The following is a 24,572-nucleotide window of genomic DNA, read 5'->3' on the forward strand; positions in this document are numbered from 1 at the left end:
TTTCAATTTCAAATGAGGTCACCAAATCTACCGGCAGCCTAGAGCTTGGGCAAGTTTGGTAGGTGACGCCATTATGCTAATTCAACATGGCGGGATATAAGATGCCTATAGATACTGATGTAGATAAAGACTTTAGAATAAGATATATGCATATCAAATTAAAAGGATGTTGATATCGAGTGAAATATGCACAGATTGCGTAGAAAGAATGTTGATATCAAGTGAAATATGCACAGATTGCGTAGAAATTGCTTTTTAGATTTCAAAGATCCATGGCCAACAAAGAAATTATTGATAGGCCTATATCACATTGCTGTTTGGGACACCTACCCAAAGTCCAAGCTCTTGTTAAAGAATTGATTTTATTTATATACATTCTTGCTGGCGTTAAATATTTATTATCAGTTTTGCAATTAATCTTTACTTTCTTTGTATTAATGATGGATTGGTAGTCCTTTTGTAGACTTCTTTGTATAATTGGGAATTCAACAAAATTGTCATCAAAGTTGTGTAATGACTTTTTAAGCATAATAAATCACTCAACGAAGCTGTTTTAAAGGGAAAGAGTCGCACTTCACAGAGGAAAGGTATTTTGTTTTGTTTTCAACTGTTTTATATTTTCAAATTGTTACAATTGGTAACCAAGTGTAACCAAAGGCTACCATTTGTTTGAATTTGACAAAAAATCGTTCATTGTACTACCTATTCAAATTGCTACAAATGGCAGCACTTGGTGACCAATGACCACCATAGTTCACCAATGGCAACCAAATGCTGCCAGCGGTAGATCTCAATTTCACCAACGGTACAACTCTGAACGCACCTATTAAAACGCGAGATCTTTGTGTCGTCATAGTTAACATTCTTTTGCGCTCGACAGTTTTCGTAAATTGTCGGACAAATTCGGAGAAGGAAATGACGTCATATGTCATCAAAAGTTTCGTTTTTTTACGTAAGCTTATGTGTTGTTTACTGTAATGTTTTTAGAAGGATTTTTTTTTATTGTTAAATGAAAATGATGTATGCTATGTATAGGTAAGAATTTTCCGTAGAAACACTTTCTGTTCCACCATGTTGCTATGCACCGCAAAGGATCACTTGGATAGTAGAACGTTTTCACGTGGCCTCATAGAATTTTCTTTGAACAATGTGCAGATTTCAACTCGAATTTCCTCCGTTCGTACACGTTGTCTATGGAGCTCGCGCCGCCTCGCTGCGCTCGCTATAAGTAATAAGCAGCAATGTTTAAAAGTTCAACGGTGAACTTGATTGATAAGTAATCAATTTTAAAGGTTTTAACATTTTTGAAAGTTTTCTTTAAAAATTTTGGCAATTCTTTTAATTTTTCTACATTATGTATCCTCATCAGTTCGTTAAACTTAATAACATTTGAATTTTCACAGTATCATACAAAGATAAGTTCTCTATAGTTTACAAAATGTGTACATACCAAAATATAATGACACATATTTCTTTAATCATTGGCTTAAACCAGTTATAACTGCATAGTGTATGTTTTACCACGTAAATAAGTAAATCCACATGAGTTGAATATATCGTGTACATATTTCATCGATGAATGTATAAAATATTAATTTTTGTAAAATCTGTAAAACTGCAATAAATCACATTAGTGAGTTTATTAGCAAGAGCTGTCAAAAACAGGTTTTATAAAAGCAAAAGGCACGTGTGAATTTCCGTTGAACTGTACAGTGGAACAGCTGAATCGGTATAAATCTACATTTACAGAATCTAAAATATACAAAACATCAAACAATATTTAATATTTCAAATAACATTTCGATCATAGTGATCGTGGAGAAAAGCCAGATACATTTTTGGATGCATTAAAATTTATTTCCTTCTTTAAGCTTAATCTAGTGCCAACATGTGCAATCTTTAATCCCATCGTCTGGAAAAGGAAAACTGTAATTATACATTCATTTTCCCCCTGTTTCTTTTCAACATAATAAAGAAATTCAATTAAAAAAGTGCCATGTTGTAAATTTTGTATTTACACCCACCCATTGAATTCAAAATTTACATCATGTTGTAAATTTTGTATTTACACCCACCCAGTAAATTTAAAATTTACAGCATGACAAAAGAATGCAAAATTATTTTGTGCCTCAGAAAACAGTACGTCAAAACTTTTGACATAATTGCTAATGAAACTCAGTTCTTATCCAACATATAAGACCAAACAAACGGTCACCGCATTATAAGGGAATTGTCACGATTTTAGTCATTCATTCTTTATTTCTTTAAGCTTTGCAGCTCATCAGATTTTACAAATTAAACATAGTAAAGTATAGAAGTGGGTATTTTACAGGAGACCCTATTACATTGTGCATACATAAATATGAAAAATTGACATAAGTAAAGGCGAAAAGAATCAAAAGAACAACATCTAATGTTAGTTACATATATCGTTTCTTAATTTCATACTATAATAAATGTATTTGCCGAGGTTACACATATCTTTAAAATTTTCGTTATTAAACAATTGCAACAGCTTGAACATCGATGGTTTCTCATAAATACACTTTTAATGTATTTTTGACGGTATTGAATATATACTGGACACACTAAAATATCAAAGTACTAAAAGTACTGAGAGACGGAGGCATCATTGCGGAGGAGATTAATCTAATAATTCCAAGTATTGAAGTACCGATGGGAGTTGATTTCATCGATTGATATTTATCTTAAAATCAACGATATGTATTTTCGCATGCCAAGCAGTTTCTAATCCGTAACTGAATAATGCATATTTTCATAATATGAATTTTCGTGTTGTAAGACAATTTTAAGAATTTTAGGAAAACATCATATGAATCATGCTGCGTAATATTTTAAGATAGAATGAATTCCATCAAACTATGTATCAGTAATATAAATATTTGTGGAAAATTATATGGATCCAAGCAATATTTAACTATAATAATATTTAATGCTTCAGAATGCATTACATCGAATTTATCGATTATGTCTTGTCAGCGGCGATGATCTGTGGTTAGGTCCAAACACAGTTTCACTTCCGGATTGCCAGAATAAACGCATAGTAGAGTTGATAAAAATCAACTCCCAAAAATAATAATGGTTTTTTCTTCTTCAAATTTTAAGGTATAGAAGGTTTAGAGTATCAATTAAGAGTTTGTAATACTAAATACTACGGGACAGAAATTACGTTGCTAACATATTCATGCTCTTTTATGGAATGTGCAAAAACAAATTACAAACAAAAACATATTTTGTTAGTTAATACTATACCTAATGATTCACAATATATACTAAAATTTATGATATATAATCAATAACAACTTTTGAACAGTGAATTTTTTTCATATGAAAAAGTCGTTCATGCTTAAATACATAGATCAAATATATTTCTAAGCGTTTCAAAAAGTTTTGGAGATGAAATATATATATATAAGAGACGCTACAGCTCATTTTGCTCAAGAAGATGGGGGAATAAGATTGTACAAATACTAATTCGGTTTAGTAGTGAAATACTATTTTGAATTTATTTTTCCCCAACTAAATCTATTGAAATATATTATAATACAAATTTGCAAAAGCAAAATTTCTAACTATAGTCAATTTTTAATATATCTAACCAAAAAAAAAATTGTCGGAAATTTTGGTGGTATTGAACCCGTAACGTAAAAACCCTAGATATATAAAGTTAGATTATGTCAGGTACTCTAACCACTGAGCCATTTCAGACACAACAAAGTGGGATTTTTAAATATTTGGCCACGAACTACCGGACTTGTATTATTTTTTCAAAAAGTTCAATTGTTGGGAAACAAAATGATATTTTTAATGTATAGTGGGTCATCTCTCCACGTTTTTGTTGATTGAAATCGGTTTGTTTTCCAATAGACCTTAATTAGACTATGAGAAAAATATGGAGCACAGACCCACTCCATAAAAGAAAATGCCCTGAAGTTCTTTAAAAAATGACAGTATTTGCAGATTTTGATACGTGTACGTCTGTTTGATTCAACATATTCCAAGTATTGAACATACTTATAGGTTAAAAATCAATGATTCGTTAAATATATATTGTTTTAGATGATTTAAAAAAAAAAAACATAAGATTTTCGATATTTTAATTTTTCAGTAAACCTGTCCGACCATGTATGGGCATTTTACGCGCCTTATCCGCCCATCTTCTTTGCTAAAAATTACCGATGATTTAATCATTTCAGGTGGTCCAAAAAGTAGATAATGCTAGCTCCGCCTTTTGATCAACAGCTTAGCGCATCAACTGTAAACATTTCATCGTGACTTTCTGCAAGGGACAAAAATATTACGAATTTATACATATTTTACTTGTGGTGTAAACAAAATTTTAGAGATATCAATTTAGAATTTCGGGAAAATATTTAACACGCAATTGCGAGCTTTTTTTTTTTTGCTGTAAAAAGATTCAATCTTTCAGTATATGCACGACTTCTATTCTTTTATCTAACTATGTTTAAAAGGGGAAATATCCAAGATGAAGAAATTCGCTGTAATATCGCTTTAAAGCTAAATTTAAAATAGTATACAGCGATAGATCTTGTAATACCCCGTACTTCACTTTTAAAAGAAAATATGTACATTCTTTCAAATGTTTTTACACTTTTTCACGCGAAATTCTCTTATCAGCTTGCAAAAACACACTGACTTCCCAACTTACTTTGAAATCGACAGCGCTGACCAGACAATGTAGGATTAATGAAGCACGTGGCCTGGGTACTCTACCTATGCACACACTGAATGTGTGGGTTGTTTTTTTGTTTGTTTGTTTTTTTTTGCGTTAAAGGGTGTAATCTGGATGTTTAATTTATTTGTTTCACTACCTTTATAGTAGGATTAGTATGCATGCAAAGTAAAACTAAACTAAAATGTGCTATGCTACGATCACGGTTGTCTGTACTAAATTTGGGGATTACTAAAGTCCACATAGCAGTGGTTCAACTTGCTGAATAATAATTCTATTGGATCGATGCCGGGGGCGGGAGTGTAGTTATATCTCCGCTGGAGATTAATTGATAATGCGCAAGTAATATACGATACAGACTAAGAACCACGCCGTGTTTATCCATTGAATCTCATAATTATTCAATGTTTCGGTCAACACAAGATGGTTCTTGAGGAATCCTCATTATTTGACGTCACGGACAGGAAGCTGTATAATAAGTATAAATAGCCACTAGACGATTACACACCATTGCTATTTTTTAACTCATGCATATTCATATTTACTTGGAATTTGACGTATGGACTAAAATTTTCGAGAGAAATGATGTTTATTGATCGCAATATGTATAGTTCTATTTATTGTGATTGTAAATAAGATATATATTTCATTAATGATATTGAAATATGAATCCCAAACGAATATTGCAATTTTTGCCACTAGGTGGTGTCTGTCAAATCCACTATCGACGTCACATGTGAGCTGACCGGTAGCAATAGAGGAGGCTCCTAGAGCCTCCGTCTAAAAATGGAATTTTTACATGAAAAGCAGTTCCTTTTGGCTCTGTGTGTATCATTGTACCTTCCAGTTTCGATAGCTAAACGATGAGAGGACAATCTTAATTTTGATATACACTGTCGAAATTTTACAGGGATTGACTTTCTAAGATAATATTGAAGATAAAATCCATCCACTAAATATTTATAAAAATGACATTTCTGCGAATTTTCTCTTTTACCAAAAATATCTTGTTTAGCCAGGTCTGCGATGTGTTGATTTATGACTTTTAGAGTAAGTGAATCAATTGTTTGTTTATTGAGAACATTGCCTTTCTACCCTGGTCAGATAATTGCTTTTCAGCTTTTGTAAATTTAGTATTGTACTGGAATATTATTCCAAAATAAGTAAATCGTTCAACGATTTCTAATAAGTCATTACCAATAAACTATTTTTCGTTACATTTGATTTTGCCCTTATTTCTAAAAACTACAATTTTTGATTTTTCAACATTTATACACAAGTCCCAAGTTTTGCAATAGTGTGACAATTCATTTAAAAGTAGTTGTAGACCTTCAACAGATTCAGAGAAAAGTACCATGTCGTCTGCATACATTAGTAGAAACAAATTTAATGATAAAAATTTGTGCGGTATGCATCCAGATTTTAAAAAATTCATTTCAAAATCATTTACATGTAGATTAAACACATTATTTATTTATAACAATTTATAACAATAAATTACATTAAATAGTGAAATAGGATGGTTAACACCGACACAGAGGCGCTGGATATGCATGTTAAAGAGATGGAACAGAGTAATCCAAATGGATGATGAATGTCTTACCAAAAAAGTTTTCAGTATCTAGTATACAATTGAATAGACTGTATAACAAAGGCAACAGATGCTCCTGAAAATTAATAAAATATTCGTTCAGAATACCATCTTCCCCATGGGATTTTCCCCGCTTCAAATTACTAATACTTAGTAGCTTTTCTAATTTCATCTACGTCGATTTCCTTATCTAATTTAAAAAAGCCCACACTCATCAGTTGCTTGTTCACAATTGGTATCAGAACTTCAATCTACATGGGTAATTTTTTTAAATGATAGTGTTTACAATGCACTAGTAAAAAATTTCTAATAGTCAACCAAACTGTGAGCGTCAGAGATATAAGTGAGATATAGAGATCACAATTCTTTGTAAACAAGGTTCAGATCTTGCAGTTGTTTGTTTGTTTGAATGCTGAAAAGAAAATCCCAGGTTTAGACCTAAAATGAACAATAAAAAACTTTGAATTGTTTATTTGTGTTCAAAAGGAATAAAGATATAGAAAAAAAAACTTTAAAAAAAGTTTTACTGGTATATTAAACCAATGTAAATAAAATACAATGTAAATATTATTACAAAGCATTGTGTGCTCTCTATCTTCCTTATAAATCTACGATTGATTCAAATATTGGTTGATTATTGAAATGGATCACCTAAGCATTGGAAGCAATAAAGACAGAAAATTGACCAAAATCCTGAGAATGCCCCTTTAAAACCTACCGAGTTAAAAATTGAAGTACGCCCCCCCCCCCCCCCCTCCAAAAAAAAAAAGTAGACAAAGAGCGTTACCCGGTTAATAGATAACAATGAAAGATGAAACTTGTGCCACGAAAGGTTCAAGTTGCCTGCATTAAAATTATGTGTCGGTTTTAAATATTGTGTGATATTATATTAGTTAAATGAAAGCATACCACATTATGAATTCAACATGCGGCGCAATGACAAAATCGAAACTAAGTGACGAAAACCGCGAGGAAAGTACTGTTTGGATAAATAAAAATTGAAAATATAGTTAATAGTTAAACTTAATCAATGTTCTTTCATTTACCCAGAAAGAAAAATAGGCAGTTTTTAAAGATTTTATAGCGTATTGTGTGATAGTTCAAAGTTTAAATTCGTAGTTAAAAGGTGACATCAGCCTTTGAGACATCGCAACGTTAAATAACATGGTTTTGTTAAAAATCTTGAAGTTGGCTCTACGGCAAATAAACAAAATCGCATTAAAATGCATTCATTGATTATATAGTCAACCAACAAAGGAAATAATCAGACAAATACTGTGACATTAAACGAAAAAGAACCCCCCCCCCCCCCACCGATAGAAATGGACGAATGATGCAAAAAGACACACATCGGGAAGGCAGACGTTTTGTATTATTGCTTTATTTTGTCATGATAGTCACCCAGTGAAAGGCATTTGTAAATGATTTGTTAAAATCTCCATGAAGGTTTGATAACTAAGTGCTGTTTAGGGTTTGTTCTAAAGACGGTAAGCTTTTAAAAAAAAAAGCTAAACTTGTATATCTAAGAGTCGATCCAGAACGATGTGGATTACTTATGTATGGTATTTTTAATTTTTTTTTTTACATTTTTATGTATTACTCAAGCATTAAATGACTTACATTTTAGTATACTAGTATATTGTTTTATCAGCTGTTTTACCTTATCAACAGTTGGGCTAAAGGATAAATGAAACTGAAATAAAAACTCATCCATCCGTGAAGGGACCCCGCCATTGGTTTCACGCTCATATTCACCGGCGCATTCACTGTGTACACACGACGCTCGACTAATAGTGAACTCGCACAAAAAAGCAATATTAAATCTGTTTTTGGTAAGTAAACAATTACGATTATGCTTTTTAATATCTACACTTGAAATCATATCGCTGTTTTTAATCCATATGATGTAATGCTTTCGGTGTGTTACAATGCACTTTGAAAAATTACGCACTTTGAAATTTTTATTCAAAGTGCGTCATTTTGGACCATCTTAATTAATTAACGCTTTTTTATACTTTACTCGACGATATCAACGCACTTTGAAAAAAAAATTGTCGATTTATTGAACTTTCAGATAGATTGGTAGTAAAATTTATTCCTGTAATATTTTCCTATTTTTTATTTACGAGTAAATTACTTTCTGGCTAAAGGAATGGATATTTGCCATTTACCTACTGTAAAGATAATGTGACTAATAACTTAGTATTTTAAGTATAGACATGCGATTTTTTAAAAACAGTAATTATATATCAAATTAGTTTAAATTTCAACAAAGACATAAATGTAAAAAGGCATCTCCTTCTTCGTCAATTTTTATTTGTGTATAAAGAATATCTTTTAAAAAAACAAAACAAGAAACCCTCGCTCATATTAAATATTATAGATCCATATTTTAAAATCCCTGTCTACGCGATTCTTAGGACGAAATTCATAATTTTCCTTTCGAACTGAAGGGCTATTTCAACAGAAGTAGCCGTCAGATTAGTGTTAAATATTAAATTATATGTTTATTATTGGCTGAAATGTACATTCAGTACAATAAATGTTCAAATAGGATTTCAAAATTGAATATTTTTTTTTAATTATCCATTTTATAATTTTGTTTTTATAATTTGATGCTAAAAGATCTTCTGTACTCCACAAAGGAACTGAAATTTAAATAACGACTAAATTAAATTCAAAAGCTAGCGACCTTATACTTAGACGTCATAAACTGGGTTTGAACAACGTTTTTAACGTTTATTAATACATTCATGGTTCGTCTAAGAAAAAATAAATTTAAAATTCATTTTTTTTTACTTCAATAAGCTGTGAAATTGATTTGAACAACCATTGCTTTATAACCCACGAAGTTGGGAAGGGGAAGAAATATGAAATGTATATGTGCCTTATTGAATCTTCTTGTTTTTCTTTGCAATGATCACGGCAGGTCCAATAATCCCCTTCAAAAAATAATTTATTGTTCCATAAATCTAAACATTTGTATCTGATCTCTAGTAAATTGGCAAACACAAATAATCGGGCCTCTAGGTGGAACTGAATCCAGTGGTAGGATAAATGTTCCATGATTTGATTTGAACATATTTTTATTGTACAAAATACAATTGGGATTGGGCACAAGTTCTATAACTTAGACCGCCTTCTCCCAATACAAAGATATAATACAAAATATGTGTACACAACATAAATAAAGGTCAGTGGATAGAATGGACGTATACATAAATGCAATTGACATGTATATAGTAAACAACGGTGTACTAGTGGTTATAAGATCAGTTAAATCTTTCAGTATTTTTGATAAAATTATAAACTAATGTAAATAAATGCTTGTTTTCATTGTCACTTATTGAACTGTCACCCCAAAGTAAAACATGAGTATTGACAATGTTAAGATTTACAATTTGAAAAACGTCATTAAATAGAACATTTCTAGCATCTTTATATTCATTACATGTGAAAAAATAATGGTAAGTATCTTCGAGCTTACCACACGAACAGAGTGGACTGTTGATAATATTACATCGAAATAAATCATTATTTAGTGCACAATTGTGACGAAGTTTAGTGTGAATGATATTCAAAAATCTATCCCCATATGTAAAAAAATTAGGTCTAGTTCTACACGTAAATACATTTTCATTTTTGACAGAAACATGTATTTTTTCCTTAAAAATGCGAACAGAGTCGCTTCCACGGACATCCGTTGAAAGCGCATTCCATTCATCAACAACAGTAGGAACAAACGAAGATTTATACAATTCCAAACGACATTTTGGTATAATGTAATTATGTGCATTTCTGGTAGAATAGTTAGATACATTAGCACGCTTATTTGGAAAAATATCCATTACATAACTGGGTAAAAGGTTTCGGTCAATTTTATACATTGTTTTTAGCCTGGATATTTTCCTTCTACTATAAAGCGTTTCCCACCCTGTTTCAAAGTAAAGAGATTCCCGAGATGCAAAAAAAGGTAAACCTGTAACAATTCTTGCTGCAATCAATTGTATTTTTTCTAATTTGTCTGAATCATTAACAGAACAACCGCCCCATACATCAGATGCATATTCTAACTGAGGCCTTATAAATGAAGTATATAATAGTGACAGTGATTTTCTATTAAGTTTAAATTTAAGTTTTTTCATTAATCCCAATTTCTTTTGAGCATTTGCTATAATAGAATTTATATAAGATGACCAGGAAAGGTCCTCAGAAAATATAACACCTAAGTGTTTATGGGTGGGTACGAATTCCAAATGTTCCATGTAGTCCTGAAGCTCATGTAGTATGTATCAGCGCACGAGAAACGTCCTTGTCAATACCATCTGAAGCTATTATCTTCATTGCTGAAAGAATGGATCGCCGTATCGCTTCATCGAAAACGAAATATCAATTAATATTTCATATAGAAACACCACTATAAATTTAAATGTTTAAAAAAAATCAGAATATATTTTTTCGAAGTGCGTCAAGAGTCATGATGTAAAAAAAAATGTTGGTCTACACTTTTAACGCACTCTGAACAATTTTTTCAAAGTGTGTAATTTTTTCAAAGTGCATTGCCACACCGCTGTCGTATAATTAAAAGTCTGCTTCGTAATATGATCAGGCCGGTGTCGTATAATTTAAGGTCCGCCCCGTAAAATGGTCCGGGCGGACCTTTAATGTTAACATTTAGGGTCCGCCTTTGCTCTAAAAGGGTCCGACCCGTATAAGAAAAGGTCCGCCTAACGTAAGAGGTCCGGGGTATATTTTTTTTTCAATTTCAAGTTTTTGGAACAAAATAAGTGGTATTATTTTGTAGTCCTTTTAAAGGAGTACCCACCCGAAGTGAGTGATATTAGTAAATATCCAACACAGAGTATAAATGAAAATAGACATGTAGCTTGATGAACACAAATAAATCACAATAATAATATTACAGTTTAATTAAAACTGGTTTTTCATTTCAACTTTAGTTTTGCTGGTCGATCTTATATTAACAGGAAATGAAACTGATTGGTGTTATTAATTAAACAATGGCTTGAACCAGGTGTTATATACACACCACCCTGCAGGTGTGAAGGGTTAACACCTTCAGGTGTTTTACTGTTTGAAGTTATTATGTAAACAAAGGACATTTCAAACGTCCCCTTTTTGCACATCTTTCCGAAAATGTGTACCTCATGTACCGTCATGTTGACGGTTTGAGTGAAAATAAATTGAATTGAATCGAAATAATACACGCTTAAAAACGCCATTTCAAAATCTGATATTCTTTACAATCCAATGACAACGATACCTGCAAGCGGCATCATTGCTATTTTTTATTTGCAGTAGGGCATATGTGTAAGTACGAAAGTTATGCTATTTATTACAAACTATGTTTTGGATCGAACATTTGCCTTTGTTATAATCAAAGAGGGGGAGTATCCAAAGGAATATAAATTGATTTGTTTATAAGAAATTAAATACATGTAAGATAAGTAAAGAGCCCTATTCCTTCGTGTATGCATTTTGCATCTGTCAAAGAATTTAAGGGGATTTTTTGCTTGAGGGCAGGACCCCCCGTCCCAGAATGCTGTAGAAAACGTACCCAGGAGAAAACGTACCCGGGAGAAAACGTACCCAATTTCTAGGGTACGTTTTCTCCAGGAGAAAACGTACCTTAGAACGTTTTCTCCAAGAGAAAACGTACCCTATGAAAATCATAAATAATAGTTTTCATAATTATTATAAATTCTAAATATATCATTGTTTGCTGTTGTTTTTAAATACATTGTCACGTAGATAAATTATTTAGGCAATGATTTGTTATATAAACGAACATCGCTTGAGCAGTTTATTAAGTCGGCAATCAATTCGCCATAAACGAAACCGTTAAATAATTAGTTTTTATTGCAATCTATAATTAGGAGAACTAAATGATACGTATCTCAAGAAGTCGATAGCGCGTTTTTTTTTTAAATTTATAAAACAAAGTTGATTTTTTTTTAGCTCAAATCAAGTCCAAGTCTTTAAAATATTTGTTTGATTCATATGTATGAAAATATATATGATATATGGATTACAACAAATTGAACAGCTAGTAAATTTGCTTCCGACGCCACTGACATGTATAATGTTTAAGTTCAAGTTCTTTATTCCAAGCGACAAATATCTCATAGGTTATATACATGTGAACATATACATATTAAATAACAAGTAAGACAAACATAGTGTACATTTAAGAGTTCGATGCTTGTTTGCATAATATAAATATTTACCTTAATTACACAGTTCTTTAGTATTAGATGTAGATAATAACTGAATAACTTTATAGACACTTGGTTTTGTGTGGGGAGTGAATATTTCTACCTCCTGCGTGGGGCATGGGGAGGCAATACATAATATTGCATCATAATTACTGCTCAGGTATTTAATTGATTGTCACTATAATTAGAGACAATCAGGGGATCTCGCACAGAGATACTCAAATAGGTAAGGCTAACGGTAAATGGAAAACTTAGAAGAAGTAAGCTGATAACACTTTATGACAGGTCATTAATTCGCACTAAAATAAAAGTTGCTACAATTATTATAAAGATATCATTCATAAAATGAATATATTTCAATCTATTTCTATATATTTATGCATTGAAATATGCATTTGCAAATTATTTAATTTGTCCAAACCCTTTAAAAATATAAAGTATTAAATTCATATAAATATATAAAATTCACACATTTCTGTATATTCATTATGTAAAATAGTATTTAAAAGTATTAAAAACTATCAGGTAGTATATTTATGATTTTCATAGGGTACGTTTTCTCTTGGAGAAACATGTTAACATTTAAGGTCCGGCTTTCCCCTATAAGAAAAGGTCCTACCCGTAGTCACATGCTTAAGTCTTAAAGTATTTATTCTTTTTGCTCATGTACATATCTTAAAGATGTCTTTGTTTACATAATCCAACCAACCATTTGCATATGGTACATGTAGGACCGTATTACTAAATAAATTACTTGGTGGAATAATTGATCTAAATGTTGATAGCGGGTTAGGTTTTGACCAATTGTTTTAAAGTCTGAAAAGAGGAAAATCAGGAGTAGATTGACAATAAATTGCACACATCATTTGGTCTTTTTGTTTTTAAATCTCTTCCTGTGTATATGTATTAGCAGAGGGTTTCACAACAGGTAAACACAGGTAAAAAAGCCCTGCTGGCATTCACACCTGTGCTAATCGGAATACACCCCTGAACTGAGAAAGACAAAATGTCACCGCTGTAGTGATATTGTTCTTTTTTTTATCTCGTGCTTTGTTGAATTATCAGTTGATAAGAAACTTATAATAATATACTAATAATTTAAACGTTTCTAGGTTTATCACTAGTTTATTTAAGATAGATAATAAATGGTCGCAAATGTGGATTACCGTAACAGAAGGAATACATTGACAATATAGTGCATACATGTACGTACTATGGTAAATATAAGGGTGTGAAAAGACAAAAAAAAAAATAAAGTAAATGATACGTGTACCTATAGTTACAAAGGATGTTTTAATTTACTACAGGTAAATTGTTTAAAAAATAAAAGTGATAATGTTGAAATAATCTCTCTCTCTCAATCTCTCTCTCTCTCTCTCAATCTCTCTCTCTCTCTCTCTCTCTCTCTCTCTCTCTCATAATGTGTATGCAACATTGTTGAAATAGTATGTGCTTTTCCTAATGATACAATTTTATAATTAAGCGTCGAGAATGCAAAGCAGACCTAACGCTTAATGAAACAAGCAAAATGCTTCAAGGTCACCGCTTAATGATACAAACATTTTTATCATTAAGCGTTGCAATTGTACTCTTAATGATATAAATATATATCTAAATGTAGAACACTGATCTGCAATGGACGTATGACTTGTGAATGTCTTTAATGTCTATAGTGGTTATAATAAAATATACGTAAACGTTATAATCACACATATACAACTCAATAAAAATCGCATTTTTTTTTTATCATTTATAGAACCACCCCCCCCCACCTAATTATAATAATGCATTATGATGTTACTGTACATGACTACATACACGTGTATATGCGTCCTCTTTTGACTGTAACTTGTAAAGAGATATTAAACAAAACAATTACAATGGTACATAAATGTCATTAAAATGTGTTAGTCTGACTGAAATATTAATATTGAAAAATATTTGTACAGTAATTCCTTAAAACAATAATTTAAATAGTAAGACAATCTTTAAGCAGAGATAGATTGAAGCAAGTTTTTTTTTTAATTCAATGCACCCTGTTTTTCAAAATAGCATTTTTTTATTTCTGAGAGAATGATTAGAGATGTAATTATTTTATACCCGTTAAATGATAGCATCAGTGGTATATTTAAACCAAATCTGTATGTTTTAAACCTTTTAATCTAAAACTGCTGGGACAAGTTACCAAATAGCGATCTATGCTACGGAATAACAAATTTACTTTGATTTCAAACATTTCAGTAGAAATGAGTTTCATATTCAGAAGTAAAATATTGTCTCCCAAGCCCTTTAATTTGAAATAAATTATATCAACAGACTTTGAAAAAATAATTAAAGTATATAAGTCTCACAAAGTCAGTTGGCATTCCATGAAATAATTATCTAAAAATTAAAATTTTTATCTTAGTTAAATACTAGTATTTATTTGTATAAAGTTTTAATTATATTGCAGTCAGAAAGCAGCTTTGCTCCTCCCTTTTTTCGGTCAAAATAGTTACGATATACTTACTATTAATCCTTGTAAACTTTTTTTTGAAGAATTATTACCGACCCAAACTATTATACAGACCCCCCCCCCTCTCTCTCTCTCTCTCTCTCTCTCTCTCTCTCTCTCTCTCTCTCTCTCTCTCTCTCTCTCAAAAGTTCGAGACTTCATGATTGTCATTACTTAGCTTTTATGTACAGTTTCACAAAGAGTTAAAAAGTAACGCTCCTGATAATAATCTACGAAATTATGATGTGTTGCTTCCAATCTGCATTTCTAACTTCCGATTCTTACATGAAAACTCCTTTATGACGTCATAAACAAATGTGCACAAAACAGCCTCTTGAGTTGTTTAAATTGAGTACAGAATTTGATGACGAAAGCAAACCCGCGACCCACCTAAAGTGTGAATATACATGTATTATACTCTGTCCCAAGATATTTTGGATTCACGTTTGGACGATTTTTAATAAAAATACACTTACCTGTGAAAGAAGTGCAATTGAAATAGTTGAAAGGGATATTTTCCAAGATAATTTCATTGACACATTATCATCTTTCACTCGGAAAAATTCACAGGAACGAAAACAGATTCCTTACGGAGATTTATAATGGGGAATGTTTACATCTTTTCTCCATTCGGAATACACTCGGAATACATCGCGCAATATTTCAACGTTATCATCCGGGCTTGCTGCAATGCAAAATCTCCGTAGACATCACATTTTTTTAGCATTATATTGAAACCTGATAAGCTAACAGGGGCGTTTTGACTGAGAAATCTTGGAAATTTTTCATACTTTTGAATGAACATCGTTTGGATCCTGAGGTATTTATAAATATCAAACAATTAAGCCAAACGTGAATCCAAAATATCTTGGGACAGAGTATAGTAGCATCCCAACCATTTCTTTGTAAAGCACAGAAGTATGAATTTAAATAAATAACGTCGTAGGCGTGCGTCGATTGCCCTTACCTCACGCTCTAATTACGTTCTCTTCAAAAGTATTCAATATATCTTCACATTAAATTTTTCCAGAACTAAATAAATATATGTTAATATTTATATTTCGAAATTTTGTCATTACGGCGAGTCTTCATGATTTTATTGCAATGAAAAAATGACAATTACAAACTGTCAACCATCTCAAAAATCCATAAAACGACATATAAATTCAAAGCAGATCTACACGGACTTCTAAAAAGATTAGAGGTAGGATCAGGTGTCTAGGAGGAGTGAGCATCCTCTGCTGACCGGTCACACCCGCCGTGTGCTCTTTGTCGTAATCGGGAAAAAACGGAAAAGTCCATAGACAATTAGGTGATTAATTATGGTCTAAGAATAAGTTTGAAAAACGTCAGTCAGTATGCGACCCAGTGGAAGATTGTATCTGCTGACAAGGTCGTTGTATCGACCATAGAACTTACGAAAAGATGACTTCAAACGAGACTGTTGATAGTCTTGTTTTATCATCTTGTTTATCAGTAGCTTGCCTCGCCTTAGATACTGTTCATACGAAGAGCATGTCCTTGTGTATCGAATTAACCGAGAGACAAAATCACCATATGCAGGTGATGACGTTATATTGCTACATAAGTAAGGAAAGTTGAATATAGAAACATTGAAGCCATCGCGTTTATTATAAAGTTTTGTTGTTAGGTTACCATCAATGTCCATTTCCAGTAAAATATCCAAATATGAAACAGATGACACAGACCCTGTGGTATCTTTTATTTTAAGTTCACTGGGATACATGTATATCGAGACGACATAAGTATGGAAATAACAATTGTTAATTGATAATACATGGTCGATATACCTGAATGTTGAGTTGAAGGCCACAGCGAGTGATTTATTTCTTCACGTACAAGTTTTTGAATAAATATATAGCTTTTTACATAAACGAAATGTATAAAACAATATAATATCTTATGATATCAAACTGCATCATAAATTATCATATTGTTTTATGTGATATGGTTAATACATTTTATAATAATGTACAGTATTTAATTTTATCACAATATACGACATAATGTTGATTGACAATATACAAAGCTATATCGTCATGTTACGTCATGTGATTTACATTTATATCATATAATAATTACATAGTGTGCAATTTTAAAATGGATTTTTGAGATTACATTTAAATTGTATTATCTTTTACAATGTCATATGGTAGGATATTAAATGATATTGAATAATAAATATAACTCAATATTTTTTTTAAACAACGTAATACACATGTATACGATTTGTCATATGATTTAATTTTGTTTCATATTACTTAATTGTAATCAAATCAAAATATGGAACAATTTGGTTTTTAATCATATGATATCGTTATAAAAATTTTATGAAAAAAGTCTTATCCAATATTACGTATTACGTTAAATCGTCTAACATTACATTTTAAAAGGTGGTATGAGACATATGTCGATAATAATGTGAATGAAAGTACATTACAACTAAAATACTTTCACCGGTTTAGAATTTTCAAAGAAGGAGAGACAAGAACTGTTCAGGTGAGCGATTTGGCCCGTGGGCCTCCTCTTAATTTCATATCATGATATAGATAAATATGCTTTTTATAAACGATGACGATAACAGCCTACTATAGGTGATGCCGCGCCTTGATGAGCTCTATAATCTTTGTTTGTCAATGTGTTAATACTTATGACTTTTTGTGTTTTCAGATAATGTGGTCACTTCCCGGGGACAACAAGCACGGTATTGTGGTCGTACTTACTGTTCTCTGTGTCGGGCATTATGTGTATTGGTACGAAGACATTAACTCGGGTCTCCACAAAAGAAAAGCTATTGTACGCTCAACTAACAATAATTTCAGTCTGGTAAAAGCAAATCAACGTGATGTGACAGTGAATACGAGGGCGAGGATTGGTTCAAATACTAGTAACTATGCAATGCGCACGAATACATTCCGAGCACTTCAGTTCAAAAAGCTTGCGAAGCACAGAAGTTTGACTAAAATGAAGTTTTCTTTTCGCAAGCATAATTTATCTGGTCCCATTCTTACAATATTTACATCATGGTCTAAATCAAATGAGACTGATTTGATGAGAAATAACACTGTAAGAAACTGGTGCCTCTTCTCGCCTTATTTATACCCTATCTTATTCACAAACGACACGGGCCTAAAAAGAGATGTCAGGGCTATGGGATGGGATTCTCTTCCAATTATACACGCAGGAAAAGGAGTACCAGTCCTTAAACACATGTATTTAGACGCTATGAAAAAAATAAAGTCGCCCTTGTATGCCTTTGTGAATGGAAACATCTTGTTTACCCAGTCTTTGCTGGAGACTCTTGTCTCAGTTCTTCATTCAGATCTTTACCAGAACGGGACAGTGTTGGTTGTTGAAAGAAGAACGAACGTATTAAACGTGAAGCGAAAGACGGCAATTGATCTCAAAAATCTTATGAACGCAGCTGTGAAAAATGACAGTGTGATTACTTTTACGGAGCTGGATTATCTCATCACATCTAAGACGTTTCCTTGGCAAGATATGCCAGAAGTTGTCATTGGTCGAGTTAGCTTCGACAATTTAGTAGAAGAATCAAAGAAGAGGAAGATCGCAGTTCTTGGAGCAACAAAAACGTTATTGGCGGTTCAACAAATCACAAGACAGGTACCAAAAACCACACCGAGACTAAAATATCAATCCGATGAGGATTTATGAAAAGATACACAATGCGTTAGCAAGGTCGAGTGCTTCTAAATATTTCACTAGATACGATTCTAAATTGCAAGTGTGCATTATGAAGAGCTGACCATGTCTGTTTAGATTTTTAGCCGGGCTCTGCTGAAAGCAGAGTCCTGGCTATAGGCAGGCAAATCGCCAATGTTACTATAAATAGCACAAGTAAACAAAAAACCAAACAGCGTCAAGGTAAAGCTTCCGCTGTACCAAATAGTTACACAAAGAACCACGTTTTGTCAAAAGTGTTGGCATTTTGTTTCTTTTTTTTTAATTTCGAATGAATTGTCTATCTTTTTTAGTTTTCTTATTAATAACGTGTTTTTAAAACATTACTATGCATTTTGGACACATACAATGCGCATGAATTTCCATGAACTACTTTGCTGCGCGCTGAAGAAATGGGGATTGAATATATAATGCTTGTTGCAAAATTCAAGGCAGCAACTGTTGAACTTTTTAACTTCTACTAGACAGACATATTTTTTGTTTATAGCCGCTTACAAAATTTGGTCGCTCTCTGATGCTTTGCCGACATTAAAAGCAAGAGAGAGAGAGAGAGAGAGAGAGAGAAAGAGAGAGAGATTTTCAGTCTTTACTACACAATATGCATAAAGACACACCAAAAGAGTCCGGCTTTCAGTACTTCAGTACTTTGATTATTGTTCATTGTTATCATAAACTGAGGACTGCTTTAAGAAGGCTATGTTGTTAACAAATTAGCTATCAGATCTACGTTAATATTTAGAAGTGATTTCTTTAACCATGAAATATTATTTGGTAAAGAAAATATCCAAATATTGTTCTCATCCATCATGATTCACCGTGCATTTATCAGTGTGCAATGCATGGGTTTTTTTTTTTCATAATAAAACAAGTGGTGAGCAAGTTTTCCTTAATGAATTAATTAGTTCAGTTGTTGTCTTCTATAATAAAAAATTGTGTTTCTGTAATTTTGTTAATTATCTGAATTTTGCTTTGTATGTTTATACATTCTCTTGTATTATCAATGAAAAGGGTGTTTATTTACCTTTTTTTGTCAATGTTAACGGATTTGCCATTTGGTATTTGTTGACAGATTTGCATATTCATCAAAAAATGAGTTGTAGGCTTGAAGGCTTTTGGCATTGATGTGCAGAAGATGATATCATTCAGGAGTTGTGCAATTGTATGATAAATTTTATGATTAATTTGGTCAGGTGCTGATTGTTAATCATTTGATCTTTAAAAGCAGGGTTTTATTTCGACTCTTCTCCATTGAAAAGACCCTCTATATTCCAGACACAATCTTTAAAATTCATAAACCCTCTGCTTCAAACTCAATAAAAAGTTTCACAATCTTTATTTGAAGCAATATGCATTTTAATGCAAAAATAATTCATTTGAATGCCTCCGGTAGTTCTCATTTGCTTACTTATTGACGGTGAGCATTATCATGATCGCTGTTCAGAGAATAAAATTAAAAATGTTGACAGTGTATAACAACTATGAATGCAATCAAGAGAATATTAAACAATAATTAAAATATAGGGGAGTGGTGCTTCTTTTGTCGCCATAAATTTCTCAAAATTTCCGTTCAAGAAAACATTTATTTGTATGAGGTACATGTACTTCTCCTGAAACCCCTTCCGCCAAAGATGCAGCAGATATACCAAGTTGGCCAATTCTTCAGATTTTCTTTGCTATATTTTCCGAATTGACATTGTTTGAAAGAAGGGTTATCAAAGTATTTAAAATATTTCAACTTCCTGTCCCGCTGAAGAACTTTCAGTAGTAAATGTGTTGTTTTTTTTAAGCACCAATATGTATTACATGAAAAGGCATAAAAATGAGCTAATACGACTTTGCTGATCCCAGATGCATAATGTGCATTGCATTCGGTGTTCAAAATGCTAGATACCAAACTTTCTAAAGAGAATTTTTCACATTATGAAAATAATTTTCTAAAGACCTCTCAAGTGTCACAAAATCCCCAAAAGCATTTTTAAGAAAGTTATCTTTCTTATCAGAGTATCTATGCACTTTAAAAAATGAATTACGTCGTAACATTTCAAAACGGGAAACTGGGAAATTACACGATTGAAATAAATACATCTTTGGCCAAATGTACTCTGATAACAGCATTAAAAAATTGCAAACTGCGTTAAAATGCTAAAGCACTCTCATACAGTGTAAAATACTACAGGTATATATAGTTGTGGGTTTATAACAATACAATATCCAAGGATTTAATTAGAATAAATGTTCACAACATTAAATCTTTTACACTTCCAGAGGACGTATACCATGTCACTGCAGCACATTGGATTGAGGGTCAACAACATTTAGCCTTTATGAATTCAGTTCTCGCTATATCTTCATTATATCGTCATATGAATTATAATTTACAAATTCCAAAAATTATAGCTCTGGTTGAGCAATGAAAACGACAAATTCTTACTCCCATTGGTAGAATTACTGTTATTGAAAGTTTGCTAATTCCGAAAATAAATCTTTTTTCATTTCACTACCAAATCCAAAGAAAGACACGAATTCATACCTTAATAAAACTATTTTTGAATTTTAGTGGAAATCTAACTGAAGATTGATAAAATTAAGAGGTCAGTCATTACACAGGAATATTCGTCAGGAGGGTTGAAAATGGTTGGTATTATCAATTTTAAAACATCTCTTAAGTGTTCGTGGATAAAAAGGCTTACAAAATCACACAAACCATGGATGGATTTTTTATTTACCATTTATTGAAATGATTTTTACGCAGATTTTTTGATTTCGGTGATAGTTTTGTAATCGAATGCTTACACGAGGTAAACAATGCTATTTGGAAAGATGTGTTAAATTCATGATTATGTTTTATTATTACCTGTACTGATCACCCAAAGACAAAAGATAATTTTTAGATACACCAGTATCCAGTGGTATAACTCTAACATACACATGGCAAATACATTTGGTACAAAAACGGTGAAAGGTAATCCAAGATTTTTACGATGAAAATTGTAATTTTTTAGGTATTGATGAATTTAAATGTAAAAACAATCTCAAGAATATATGTATAATACAATACAGTAGTGTTAAAACAGCAATTTTAAAGTTTTTTCAAGCGTCCAAAATTTGACAGGATTTCTGCTGAAAGAAATCCTAATCCATGCATACCATTTTTTGCCCCAAACAATGTCATTCATTAAAAGTGTACAAAAATTATATACGTTTTGAATGAAAGTGTGGTTGTCCAAATAGCTGTAACCAAATGGAAAACAGATCTAACTGATTACAATGTTGAAGATCTTACTGCATACGACATTTTTGTTTTAAAACTACCAAAGATTCTTCTGTACAATGACTTTAATTTAGAATTTTACACAAAATTATCCCAGTTTAATACTATCATAAACAATTCTTTTATCAAAACTACTGACAGATGTGGGTTTTGTGAAAATAATGTGGAAACGATAATACATGTTTTTATTTCTTGTGAGAAAATACATACCCTCTGGAGTGAACTTAGTTTATATGTTTACAGAATGAACTTTGAAAGAGTTTGATTTAATATGTCTGATATTATACTTGGTCAACTTCCATTGTCGTTTCATAACAAAGTCATTAATTTTACAATTCTTTATATAAAACAATATTTATTTTGTTGTATTATGTCAAATAAGATGCCATGCTTGATTGGTTTCCTTTGTCACTTAAAAGTAAAATACAATATTGAAAGATATGGTGGAAAATAGACTTTTAAATAACAATATTTCGAAAAATTATGAGATAGTTGGAAAGGTGTCTTTAGTGCTGACATCTGGTTTAATTTTCTTATGACAAATTTTTTTTGATTTCTATTTAAACTTTTTTCCTGTAGGCAAGTAACCACTAAATACGTTTAGGTGTTTATTCATAAGTATGTGTGTATGTATATGTGTGACTGAATATCTGTTCTTTGAAAAATAAATAAATAATTAATGATAATATATATATATGTCATTATTAAAGAATATAAGTATATAGCCTATCTGTGGAAAGTTAACTCTTCTAGAGAACATATAACATGTCAATGTGGCACAGTATTCAAGGCTAGATGAATAACAAATGAACATAAATTACAAAATTAATAGGTCCAGAAAACATATGACAAATGAAGTTTACACAACCAGACGACAGCAGACATTGTACGTTGTACAGTATCAATAAACAAATACCAATGAAAAATAAACAACTTCAGACACTCAAGAAACATAAGTAAAGTGTCAATGTTGAAAGGTTGAAAGTGTTCACATCCAAAAGACATATGACATGTCAATGTTAGAATTCGGGAATGGTCTAAGGTGCATGCCTCAGATTCTTTGGTGGGGGAAACCTTGGAGTGGTGTTTGAATGGTTAGGAAATTATTGGTGATTCTTTTATGGGGATGGAGCTGTTTGAGCACAAATGACGTCACGTTCAGTAATTGGTGCGGTCACACGATGCGATTTTTCAATTTTTGAAATTGCCTTGCTCAGGTAAGTCAATTGATGAGGAAGTCACACGATAAAAATCGATTTTTATTACATCAATTCATGATATTGCATGGGTAAGGTCATTGTGAAGTTACGATTCTCACCAGAAAGTCGATTGAAAATCAGACGCAATCAAATTTTCAATCGATTTTCGGACATTGCTTGTGACTTACTGGTACTTAGATATTTTATTTTTTTTTTAATTATTTTTTGGGAAGATCTAAAAAATGTCATCTATAATTGAAAAATTTAACTGATTTGCAGTTTTACTGCAGTTGGTAGATTGCAGTGATTGTGGTTTGGCTAATACTTAGTATCGGGCTTCTGTTCGTCGTCTTAAACCAATGGTCGGTCTCGCTTCTCTTTTTAGTAGTTTTCAAGAACTTAAAAAATGTTAACACACGACGGACAACGACGGACGAGGACCAATATGCAATAGCATGACGTCATGATGTAACTTGCGCCAAAAAAGGTACTTTCCACTCATTTCGGCTATAACTACATGTAGATTATATGAAAAAGGTAAAATAAATCAAGACGTCATGAAAAATCTAAAACATAAAGACACTCCAGAATTCATAGCCTACTGTAGATCTTGGTAATTTAATTCTAATGTAAATATCAAAAAATATTCATTTAAATAATTCTATAAACACAATTGTGTGTATTAAGGACTTGTTCACAATTTTCATTTGTCAGTAAATAATGAAAGAGCAAGTACATGTACATAGTACATGTATCTATTTAAATAAAGGACTGTGAATACTAATTAATATACCGTACATCAGGTTTTTCCTGCGTGTATCCTATTTCCGCTTTGTTAGCGACGATTTCTGAATCGCGGAAAATATATCAGCGTAAATTTGATACAAAGTTTTGTTTTTATAATATCGTTCTTTCTTTCCTTATGAAGTAAACATGTATGTAAGAGTAAAATGAACTGTGTTCAGTAAGTTTAGAGTAGAAATTGCAGGATCGGAGGACAATTAAGCGGCAGATAACAGGTATGTAAGCCTCGTAGTTTATTTAACAATCCATTGCCAAGCTAATTAAAACGGTCGCTTTTCTTGCGTCTTATTAATACTTGAGCTACTGGTATGTGTAACGGTACATGATATATTTCTCTATGACTGTGTGCGTCTCTGAAAATAATTATCGGTAATTATTTAACATTAAGAAAATCGTGTAAATGGTTTAATTGTCCGAATTTTTCATTATAAAGAGCGGCAATTTCGATACTTTTACCCTCTAACTTCACAGGTTTTAACAATCTTGAATTATGTTTTCACTAAGACTTTGAAATAGTGAAAAATTGATTCGCGTAAATTGTAT

General features: G+C 31.8%; 1 protein-coding gene and 1 long non-coding RNA gene across 2 annotated transcripts; both read left to right on the top strand.

Annotated features, from left to right (window-relative positions):
- The first annotated feature begins 227 nt into the window (after positions 1-227).
- LOC128186715 (uncharacterized) lies at positions 228-17,889 on the top strand. Its single transcript, XR_008243975.1, has 3 exons — positions 228-587; positions 7,977-8,137; positions 17,724-17,889. It is a non-coding gene; the product is annotated as an uncharacterized LOC128186715 (long non-coding RNA).
- Positions 17,890-17,947: 58 nt separating this feature from the next.
- On the top strand, positions 17,948-18,834 carry LOC128186713 (uncharacterized). Its single transcript, XM_052856570.1, has one exon. It carries the CDS (start codon positions 17,952-17,954, stop codon positions 18,726-18,728), a length of 777 nt encoding a protein of 258 aa, XP_052712530.1. The 5' UTR covers positions 17,948-17,951; the 3' UTR covers positions 18,729-18,834.
- Positions 18,835-24,572: the final 5,738 nt, after the last annotated feature.

This window comes from Crassostrea angulata, chromosome 6, assembly GCF_025612915.1.
Source record: "Crassostrea angulata isolate pt1a10 chromosome 6, ASM2561291v2, whole genome shotgun sequence".
Taxonomy (NCBI): domain Eukaryota; kingdom Metazoa; phylum Mollusca; class Bivalvia; order Ostreida; family Ostreidae; genus Magallana; species Magallana angulata.